Here is a 12,071-nt window from a genome sequence, read left to right as displayed (position 1 = left end):
CTCGGGAATTTTTACTTTCAAAAAAGATCAGTTAAAGAATTTGCATTAAATTTTGTGTGAAAAATGGAATAAAATGCAGCACTGTATTTTAAATGTTGACTGTGGCTTTCAGTGAATCTACTATGAACAAGACAAGAATTTCAGCGGTATAAACATTTCAGAGAGGTCCAAAAAGGTGTCGAAGACAACTGCCACTCTGGTTGCCATAACACATGAATTACTGACAGCAGTGTGGAAGAAGTAAAGAAAGTGGTTCTGGAAAATTTCTGTCGGAGAGGTTGCTGATGATATCGGCTTATCCTTTGGCTCATGGCAAGCAGTTTTTTATGTTTTGGGCATGAAACATGCAGCAGCAGAGTTTGTTCTGAATTTGTTGAATTTCGACCAAAAACTACATTGTGTAGTCATCGATAAGAAATTATTGAATGAAGTTGACAATGATCCAGAACTTCTAAAGATGGTTATAACAGGTGATGAAACATAGGTATACGTGTGTGATATTGAAACCAAGGCCCAATTGTACCAGTGGAAGCTGCCAGAAGAGCCAAGACAAAAAAAATTGACAAGTTTGGTCACATGATCATTCTTCTCACCGTTTTCTTTGATTATGGTGGGATAGAGCCTTATGATCGTATGGTCAATAAGGAATACTAGCTGGAATTAAGCACTGATTGTATGAAGCAGTCCAAAGAAAACAACTAGAACTGTGGCAAAACCACTTGTAGAAATTGCATCCTGATAATGCTCCCATCCACAACTCAAGGTTTGTTTGTGATTGTTTGGAAAAAAAAGAAAAAAAAAGTTATGTTGCCTCAGCCACCATATTTGCCAGAAATGGGGCCCCAGCAACTTCTTTCTGTTCCTGAGGTTGAAGACAACCCTAGAAAGGATGTCGTTCTGCCACTGCTGACGAGATAAGAACAGAATTACTGAAGAAGCTGAACAACATAAACAAAAAGTGAATTCCAGAAGTGCTTCAAAGATTGGAAAAAGCACTGGCACAAGTGTATTATACCTGAGAAGGCTTATTTGAAGGGGACGAAGTTGATGTTCATGAATAAACAAAGACACTTTTAGAAAACAAAAATTTCCATTAGTTTTTGATCACACCTCATTTGTATGGAGGATTTGACATTCAAGCACATTTGCATAATGAGATGTTGGTAAAGTAAACTGTAATATTAATTATATTTGAGATCATGATACAAGATGATTGGTGTTGACAACTGACTCTTTCAGCTATTGCACGACACCTTAAAAGGCTAATGCATTTGATGTTATTAATTTTTATATGTATTTTGTTCTTGTATTGATAAATGTATTCTGTCATTACTTCCTTCTTTTCTGTATTACAACTACTGGCTAAGTGACAATGAATTTTGTCTTCTTGATATGAGCTTTTTGGCATATCTGGAATTTCTGTAAAATTATTCTGCTTTGTGGAACTAGAATCCTGCAATTTTGGCATAGGACATATTCAGACCTTGATGCGAAGTTGGGTGTTGTAGCTCATGTGCTCCTTTGATGTAGTACTGGTAAAGTCCCTCCTCCCCAGCAACTAGGGATTTCTGGGTTCTGCCAGTCTTTCTGCTCACCCAGACAATTTGTATCTACCACCACTACTGCAGGTAAATTTTGTCAATCAATGAAAGAATTAGTTTGGAAGCGTGAGTGAAAACTGATTATAGTGGAACAAAAATAACATATAACCAACACATCTAAAAACTGTACAAGTTAATAATGAATTCATGGAACCAGTTTAGTTTTTGTATTCAGGGTAACTTTAAAATGATGACTGCACAGTCACCAAAGAAATAAGAAGAAGAGTAAACAAAAGTTGATAAGGTGCCTGTAAAGGGAAGGTTACAAATAGTATTTACCTTCAACAAACAAATATAGAGAGACCAGCCCGAATTGAAGATATAATTACAACTGTAATTAAAATGAATTCGGCAGTACACAAATGGATAATTGATGTGCTCTGGACAGTGCATAAGGCTGATTTGTTGGGTCTTGTTGCTGATGTTCCTTGTCAGCATCGACGTCGTACCAAGATAGAAATCATGACCCCAAGAGAGCAATAGATGGCATTAGAAAACACACAGGAGACACTTGGTTGTGTGTAGCTAAAGACATTGGTGCATCGAAAAGCCTGGAGGAAGTCTTTGTCTGACAGTGATTTTTGTGCAGTGAGCAGAGCAAGACACAGTAGCTTTCCACCTTTCCAATTTATAAGAAGACAGTATTCTGCTCTGCTCAATTTATGATTTTCAATTTTTCATGTAGCTCTCATTCTCCAAAAATCAATGTTTCTGACCTTAAAATATGCATCTCTTAATTTTATGCATGTAAATTTTTTCTTCTTCAGTATAATGCGTTGACTGATATGTGACCACCAGCTGCCACAGGAGTGCCCCGCACTTAGTGTTGTGTGACTGGCTGGGCTTTGCCTGACCTGGCAGTGAAACATCCATCACTAAGCATGGTGACAGTCAACATGTAAAAGAACATCTCGATACATAGGAATTCTTCAAATTTTAATAGATAATCATTTTATATGATTATGTTATTAAAAGTATGAAGATGGTAGTGCTTTTCTTTATGTTAAGTGGTATATACACCTTTAATATAAATACCAATAATCACAAAAATACAAAATTAACAACAGTATGAGTGCTTTTGTTATGTTAATTCGTGGATACAACTATATTATAAATTTATATTATTTCAAAAATACAAAATTAATGAGAAAGTGGTATATTATGGTAGTGTGGTTTGTGCTGCACTAAAACATTGTTTAACTGAAAGCATGGTTGTTGTTGATGAAATATTTTCCTGATCACAAGATTTAATACTAGGAAGTTGAGAGAGAAATAAAAAGTGCACAGATAGCATAGCTTTAGTTTTATTGGCTTAATATTTTGTGTTATAATTATTTCAGCTACTCTGAATTTCTTGCACAAACTATGAAACCAGATTTTGAAAAGGATCAAGGCTGGGAAAGTCTGGATGAACAGCAAGTTTTCACCCAAGAAGAGTATCATGAGTTTGAAAGACAAAGACTGGAAGCCATCCAGAAAATGGTTGCTCAAGGACTGGTAAGATTACATTTCCTTTCATATGTAATTTAAGTTACTTGTGTAGCATTTTGCTGTTAACACCCTTGTAGTGTAGTATAGTGTCGCTTGTATCATCAGCTGTTTTTCTTTGTTAACTGCACAATACGTTTGCATGTTTAGATTCCACCTTACCCAAATGGCATGCCTCCACCACCTGGTCATCAACAGCCAGTTCACCACCCACAGCAAGTATGTAACTGTAGTTAGTCTGGAAATACCTGCTGAGTAGAACAGTTATCCAAGTAACTTTATTGACTGTGGCAGGAATGAAGTTTAATTCCTGTTTTAATATTTTAATAATCTTGAGATCTTCCTTAAATTAAGTTGTTTCAAATGTCAAGTCTACTTTGTGAATGGCAGTTAACAGAAAAGAGGAACTGCAAATTCACCCAAAAGTTTTGTTGCTTCTTATTGGTTAACTTTATTGATATGTTATAATTCTGTGTTCTGCACATTACAATAACTTATTCACAGGTGCAAGATCAGAATTTACCATGTAAAACCAAGGTTTCATTATCATTATGATACTGTTGTTGTTTCTGCTGTTTTTTGAATCTGTGTGTGCATCAGAACTTAGTAATTATGATTTATGAAATTCTTTTGATGTGAATGATTGACGGTATGTTGTCTGTTTCTAATCGGGTTGACAATTTTAGTTTGCACACAATATTTTGATGACCTGACCTGATCATATACTTCAGACGCTCCGAGCAGAGTCATGTGCTTGCTGACTGAACCTGAACGGACTGTGAGGTATTGTTAGTGCATCACCTGTGTTTACTCAACTCTCACTGCTGCAATCTTTGACATGTATTTAGTTTCCCCAGCCCATGTCAATGTTGTGTGAAATGCACATTTCCCCAAAATTTTCAGTTTTTGATAGTGGAAGATGACTGGTGAAATCTTAACAAACTGTGTATTGGACATCAAGCCTTCTTCTTAAATTGAAATACGTGTCCCTGTTGTAAGGTCTCATGACATCCTTATTTTGTTTGACTCTTATACAGGGTGTCCCATTTATCTTGATCACCCTAAATAACTGTTTGTCCAGATATAAAATACAAAATGTTTCAAGCAAATGTTCTTTAGCCATCAGGGGGGACATCAGTCAGCATGATTGCCTTCATTTTAGTTTTGTTTTTTACACAGATACAAACAGCGGTATGACCTTTTCAAATGGCACCCTGTATTTTTTATTCGGTAATTCATTTCTTCTCCTAAAGACCTATTCAAAAATGTATCATAGTGTATCATTCACTGAAACACAACGTTATTAATTACATAACACAACATTGACTTTGAGCCCGGGATCACAAACTCGTCCTCTTGCTGGAGTTGACAGAAAACAAATAAAAACCCAGTAAAAACATAACACAAAATTGACTTTGACTCTCATGTACCATTGCCCAGGAGTAGAACATTCAAAGGTGCTCAAAGTGGTTACCTTGGACACCGTACACTGGTGCACTCATTGAATGAAAGAATGATTTACAGCTTCCAATGTTGCCTGCTGAAGAGAATTACAAGCAAGCACAATACGTTCCTGCATGTCGTCAGTTGTTGGAATATTGTGATACACAATGTCTTTAATGCACCCCTAAAGAAAAAAAAGTCCAGAGGATTTAAATCAGGAGACCTAGCAGGCCAAGTAACTGCTCCTCCTCAACCAATCCATCTGGCAGGATACCTTCGGTTTAGAACACAACATGCACACGAGGCATTATGTGCTGGACACCATCATGCTGATACCACATACGCATTCTTGTTCTTTGTGGCACTTCATGCAGAAGAGGAGCAAGAATCCATCTGAGGAAGTTGGCATATGCTGTGCCGTTTAGACTGACATTGATAGTTGTAGTACCAAGCAGACCACATGAGACGTTAACTCTCCATGGACGCTGATGTTCCACCTGTCTGAGCCATTGTGGGTTGTTGCTGGACCAGTAATGCATGTTCCTTGTATTTACCTGCCATTTGTTTGAGAAGGAACATTCATCGGTAAATAGAACATTGGAGAAGACGTTCGGGTTGGCGAGGATTTGCTGCTGTGCCCACTGACAGAACTGTACACGATTCTGGAAATCATTCCCATGCAACTCTTGATACAGGGGTACATCGTAAGGATGGAACCGATGACTTGTAAGAATACGATGTACACTGTTTATAGGAATCCCAATCTCGTGTTCAAGTTGTCGTGTGCTCACATGTGGATTCGTAGCAGTGGAAGCGAGAACAGTAACTTCAGCAGTTTGGTCTATGCGAGTGCTACGACGATTGCGTTGTCGTGGGTTGAAACTTCCCGTTTCCTGAAGCGTCGCAACGAGATGAGAAAAAACATCCGTCGGGAAGGTGGGTTCTTGTCAAGATATCGCTCTCTGTACAGTTCCACTACGTGCGTAGCATTTTGCCTACCTTCAGCAATAACAATAAAAGAAATGTTATGTTGCAGTTTGTAGGAAGGACAGCCTTTACTCTATGCCTACTCTACACGACAGTATTTAAAAGGACTAAACTACTGTACTAAATTTACCCGTACATAAGAAAACAGTATTGTAATTACTGTTCTGCTAACTTACATTCCCCATAGATGAGCAGCATTTCTACTTTCTCTTCATTGGTGTACATTCTACACACTCAACTCTTCAGCTGACGATCGTTAACGGAATGACGGGTGTGCACTCTGCTTATTTTTACATTTGTCCTCTGTCAGTGTCAGCACGTGGATGTTTTCTGTTACCCCGAGTACCTGCACTAAGCGCTGGGAAATGAATTACCAAATACAAAATACAGGTTGTCATTTAAAAAAGTCCCACCGCTGTTCATATCTTTGTAAAAAAAAAAAAATAAAAAAAAAAAAAAAAAAAAAAAAAGCCTCAACGAAGGCAATCATGCTGATTGACATCCTCCTGATGGCTAAAGAACATCTGCTTGAAACATTTTGTAATTTGAATCGGGACAAACAATTATTTATTTAGGGTGGTCAAGATAAATGGGACACCCTGTTAAGTCCTAGAAATTGGACAGTTGCACCATTATACTGCATTATATTATCATGCTCCAGACAGTGCATAGGGCTGATATGCTGGGCTGCGTGTAGGGTCTTGCGACTAATGTTCCTTGTCAGTATCAGCAGCATACAACATGCCATATTGGAACAGACTGCTATATGCACCCTGTTTCTGAAAACATAGTTCATCTTTAACATTACATAGGAGGCATTTTATCTTTGTTGATAGGATTAAATGTGTTTGAGGCAATATTGTAGTGGAGACTCTGGGTCAGTGTATTTAGAGCTCATTGAAGTAAGAATGTTGGAAAACTTTGTAAACACAGATTAGATGTATTAAAGTAAGGCTTGGAATATGGCGTTCAGTTTATTAGTATCCCTTCAATAAAGTTTCATACTTCTACAGCACCCCAATAAGGGACCCAATGACAACTTCAAATTTTATCCGGAACAACTGTTATTTTATTGAGGGAAGGACATGCATAAAGTTGTAAAGAGAAAACTTACATTAGTGAGTTTAGTGTAAAATACTGTAGTCACATCTCATATTTCTAAAAAAAACACAAAGCTGTTCAAAACATTTGGGAGGTGAATTAGATATTTTTGCTTTAATGCTAAACAGTGGAAATTCTAGATTGGAATATCAACAATTATGGAAAGGGCAGTTAGTATTGGCTTAAGTAAAACATTTTTCATTGATGCCACAATTTGCAAATGTCAGAGTATTGTTCAATAATACCACATTCTTATGTGTGCAGTTACAAAACTCTTGTTCATTTTTTTGTTATATGGTGCAATGGCAGACTCCTAAGTGGACAGTAAGCTATAATTCTGAATATGGTATCAGATGAGTGCAAATAGTTTTATTAATATTTATTTGTAAGATAGTTCTTACCAAAGGAAGCAAATCTGGTACAATAAAAATTAGCAGTAACTAAAAAATGATACATTGTTTGTCTTTTTTTAGTTTCCAAAGGACCCTGGTGGGCATGAAACAGTAAATTACAGGGCAGTTTATTTATGATTTCCTTGTAACATACAGATATTTACTGAAGAACATTGCTTTCCTTTAAGAACCAAAAATTACTTAAACACAGCAGAAGACCTGACCGTTGCAGAAAAATATTTTATATCTATCCAACAACATGAAGTTTCATTCACTACACTTCCAGCCAAATTACTGAGTGTGGAATGTCGGAAACTTGTATGGAATGCAATGCCTACTTTATTTAACACACCAAATAAATCACCAAAACTTGTAGCTGAAGAGAAAACTGCACAGACACGATAATCAAATGACAAAAAGCAATAAAACTGTTACCCAACACAGAAGAAACCCATTCTGCAATTTTTGCTACCACTGAGCCAGAAATAGCATGAATCTTCACTATATTCACTTTTGAAGCAAAATTAATTGCATTTATATCGATATTCATGTGCTTGAAAGTCAAGTGAAGTGTAATAAAATGCAAATTATTAGACTACATACAAAATTTTTACATGTCATGAAAAGAGACCATTGCAATAAGAACAGACAGCAGCAGAAATATATGCTTCTTGTGCATGGAATACGGTGTTTATATTCCATTGCTTTCACTGGCATGAGCTGCTATTACACACATAATTGAAAGTGATTCTTCGTGAGTAAATTGCAGCTTATCTCACTGAATCACTGAGATGCATATCTCGTGAATTTACTGATGCATGCAACACAAAAATATAACAACTATTTCTTTAAATAAGTAGAAATGTAATTACAAACAAACATTAATCTTAAGGATCGCTTTCTTGCTGCCACTAGGGGTTGCTAATATCCTTCCAACTGTCAGACAGTAAAAACTTTCACAGCAGTGAATGCCACAACTGTTTGTTAGACTGCGGTAATACATAGACTTTATTATTTAAGTTAGTATGACAATCGACATAGGCTGCAGTTTAAATAAGGCAAATTCAAACTTAGATGCATTGCCCAAGGACAAATAAATAATGTGGTGCACCAAATCATGATTCCAACAAACATGTTGTAATAGAAGTTCATACTTCAGTATATTGAGTGTCAACATACAGCACTAACATTGATGTAATTTCAACAAATTATTTAAATGAGTAAGATAAATTAGTGGAAAAAGATTAACTATTGGATTTTAGTGTCCTGTACAACGCCCATGTGTGAAAAAAATGTTTAACACTGAAATTTGAGAAAGCCCTTACCATACAGGATGGTTGGCAGCCACACTCTCTAGTCATCTCGTCTGTCAGAACTGGAAAACACCAAGGACATGATTATTTGAGGGAGTAACTGCACACTGTGGAGAAAGCCAATGTGCATCAAATAGCGCAGCAGGTACCAAAAGTTGAATTTTTCTGTGAATAGAGGTTCAGCATCAGTAAGTGCAAACCATACCATTGCTCCCAATATCTGAAAATAACTAGGTTAGTCATCAAAATATTGTGTGCAGTATGGAATCAGCTCTGGTAGAAACCCATAATAAACACCTAAATAACAACTTCACACCTTTCTGAAATTTGTGTATTGTCCAGGGAATTGTGAGAACAGATTACTTGAATAACACTATAGTTAAACTGTATAATGCTCTCAGAAGTTTACTAGTAAAAATACCTTAGTGAGTGTTATATGGTAAGTAATTTTTGCAGCATAAACTAAACACATTTTCTTGTATAAAATGTGTAAGTACCAAAAATACATTACAATAACATTAGGATAAAAACATAAGTGTTTCTGTGTGGACAGCACCAGAAAGATGTAAATTTGAATGAGACTGACATCTCCCAAGTATTGTTTTTTCAAAGTACTAATCAAGTGTCACTCAAAGGTTTTCATTTCAGTAGGTATGTACGCTATCCAGAATCTATCATAGCAATGTGTGTGGGACAGTTATTTGAGGAGTTGGGTTCTCTTACTGCACAATAAATCTGTCAGCAAGAATTTAAGGCCCCTTCTTTTAAATTGGCTCTTCTTAAGTGCAGCATTACATCGTTATTGAATATGGTAATAAGGAAGCTTCCATGTAAGAATCAAACCTATTTTCACCTTTTTCATTCAAAAACTTGTTGGGTGATGCTTTTCCATTGATGATGTAATCTAGAAATGTTTCACCTTTACACATATGAATCTGGATGCTGTAGGTCATGGCTTAACACTCATGTTTCATTGTCACATGTTATGTACTAGATTGTACATATCACTGTATGAAGTATGACAACAAAGTAAGTTCATTCTCTTTCTTTCGTTCCTTTGATTTAAGTAATGTGCAACTCCTATCTTTAAAATGCAAAAGATATTTCGAGGACTACATATACACTGGACTCGTACTTATTACTGTTAAAGTGGCTTGCTTTTGCGGTTCTATTAAAGATAAATGTGGAATTTATGAAGAAACCCTGTATTCTCATGTATATCATTCAAGAGACTTGATTACTGTTGAAGTGAGAAAGGTCATGGAAGTGCTTAACTCCATTCTAAGAATTACTAAAATAAGATAAGTTTTCCTATGTACAAAATCTTACAATTAAGTTACAACAATATGAATTATTGTGTATTTCTGTGTACTCTCATGTTGTAATAGTCCACACAAGTTTAATTTCTCTCTCTGTGTTTAATAGTTCGCTCCTCCACTATCACCACAGCAGCAGCAGCAATATCAACAGCAGCAGCAATATCAGCAGCAGCAGCAGCAGCAACAACAACAACAACAACAACAACAACAACAACATCAACAACCACAGCAGCAGCAGCAGCAGCAGTTGCATACAGCTGAACAGTTCCAGCCTCATGGACAAGAACAACGAGGTTACATACCACAAGGATATATGCCACAAGGACAAGCCCCACCAGGTCACCAGCTACAAGGACAATTCCCTCAGGGACAGTTCCCACAGGGACATCAGATACAGGGACAGTTCCCACAGGGCCACCAGATACAGGGACAGTTCCCACAGGGCCATCAGGTACAGGGACAGTTCCCACAAGGGCAACAACCACAGGGACAGTTTCCACAAGGTCAGGCCTTTATGCCACAAGGGAATAACCCACAAGGTCAAGTAATGCAAGGACATTTACCACAAGGACATATTCCACCTGGATCATATCAGTACAACCAGATCCCTCAAGATCAGGCAAATGTTGGCCAGGTGCCACCAGGTCAGGCCATTAAACAGAGTCCCCAGGGAAGCCCTGTGCAGCAGGCTCAACAAGGTGAAAACCAGCAACAACCAGGAAATGCTAATGTGAATCCTCCACAAGATGATCAACAAAAGGAGCAAACCAATGAAATAGGGTCTAATATTATTGAAACAGGAGATAATAAGGCTAATAAAAATGCTGGTGATGCAGGACAAAATAAGGAACCCAGTGGAAACTTGAAAGAAGCTGCCATGAATGTAGTACCTCCTGTGCCTGTAATACATCCTAGGCAGCCATCAAAAAGTGACACAAAGCAATGATTATAATTGAAATGACATTTTTACAGATTGAATTAATGTTTTGTATTCATTTACATTGCAGATTGATTATGTTGGGAGATGGTATGAACAGCTGTACTATAAACTTATAAAGTAGCATTGTTGGTATGTTTGTGATGTTATTCAAATAAGATCTGAGACTTGTAAAGGACATAAAATGTGGTGCTATTCCTTTTCATGACATTTTATATTTTTAATGTTTCCTTTGTTACCAGTCTTATTCTTACAAGTATTGTCAAGTGTCTTCGAAACTACAGTATTAAAAAGAAGTGGTAGGGGTGTTGTGATATAACAAGGAAAACAAATTACCTTTATGTGCAGGCACAGAAGAGCAGATTAGTCTGCTTTCTTCAGAGAGATACTGTACTGCTTTCATGGCCCTCTTTGTAAATGTGTAATGTGAAAGTATGTACCTGTATTTATTTTCTGTACAGTTTAATATTATTTTGTAATGTTGGGGATTAAAATAAAAAAATCTTACATTTCTTCTGTGGAAATAGATAAGTGCCTTTATTCACACTTGCATGTTCATATTGCAAAAAAATATTCATGTGTGAAAAGAAGGAAGAGCACATTAATACGTGATCCATGCAGTATTTTATTGTCTGATGAGGAGAAACACGATGGACAAATTATTTGTGTTAAAATTCCTGTAATTTAGTTTACTGTTATTCAGAAGTTATAGTTATTTAGCGATATTTCATTATACCAGTCATGTCTGTGGTATGAAAAGAAATTATAATCAAAAATCCTTCAATTTAAATACAATAAGAAGTTGATGGAACGTGTAGGATGAGATGTCACTTTGCACCACTTGCAAGAGACTTATCAGCCACAAGGGCAATTTCCAACAACAATGAGGAATGCAAGTTGGATTAGTGAGTATGAGGGGAAAGAAAAATGAAACTATTACTTATTTGTAAGACATAACACAACAGAAACTGCATGAAGTTTGAAGAGTTGCAGAAATGCTGTTTAGCATGAGGAGTGCAATGATTGACAAATGAAGAGTGCAGGTGAGAGGATTTTGAAACAGTACTGCGAAGGGATTGTAATAATAGTGAAACTCGTGGTTGTGTGTCGGGGAGGAGAGAGCATTGCACACACAGGACAGCAAATTGTTAAAATATGTATGAGGTGCTCACCCAATATCAAGGCACCTCCTCCTTCCAACCAATATCTAGGCACTAAACAGTGTGTTGCTGTTGCTGTCCTTGCTGCTATGTAAATTAAAGTAAGATGGCTTGTCTACAGCCTTTTTGTTGTGCCCATTTAAAACTAAAGGAGCTGCTTTTGAGGAAATAACTGACTTCGATAGATCTTACTCTTCATGAAATTGACATTGCGACCATCTTTGTAAAATACTTAGAATCTGGCTAATATGACAAATCAGTCAAGGAAAATTAAAGCTTTTCGTTTAAAAATTCTAATGTTTTGTTTTGTTGCTTTCTCTGTAATAACAT

General features: G+C 36.6%; 1 protein-coding gene across 3 annotated transcripts in view; it reads left to right on the top strand.

The window, feature by feature from the left end:
- Positions 1-11,105, top strand: part of LOC124612328 (nucleobindin-2) — an 87,771-nt gene extending 76,666 nt beyond the window's left edge. For 2 of the 3 annotated variants that reach the window (XM_047140465.1, XM_047140466.1), the window contains exons 8-10: positions 2,942-3,098; positions 3,240-3,308; positions 9,751-11,105. In XM_047140465.1, coding sequence (XP_046996421.1) covers positions 2,942-3,098; positions 3,240-3,308; positions 9,751-10,590 — 1,066 coding nt within the window. In that variant the 3' untranslated portion in view covers positions 10,591-11,105. The remainder of the gene's footprint in view (positions 1-2,941; positions 3,099-3,239; positions 3,309-9,750) is intronic. The other variant, XM_047140467.1, reaches the window with a different exon arrangement.
- The last annotated feature ends 966 nt before the right edge of the window (positions 11,106-12,071 follow it).

The sequence above is a fragment of the Schistocerca americana genome, chromosome 4, assembly GCF_021461395.2.
Source record: "Schistocerca americana isolate TAMUIC-IGC-003095 chromosome 4, iqSchAmer2.1, whole genome shotgun sequence".
Classification (NCBI taxonomy): Eukaryota; Metazoa; Arthropoda; class Insecta; order Orthoptera; family Acrididae; genus Schistocerca; species Schistocerca americana.
Note: the sequence above shows the minus strand (reverse complement) of the source record. Positions and strands in the feature narration are given on the sequence as shown.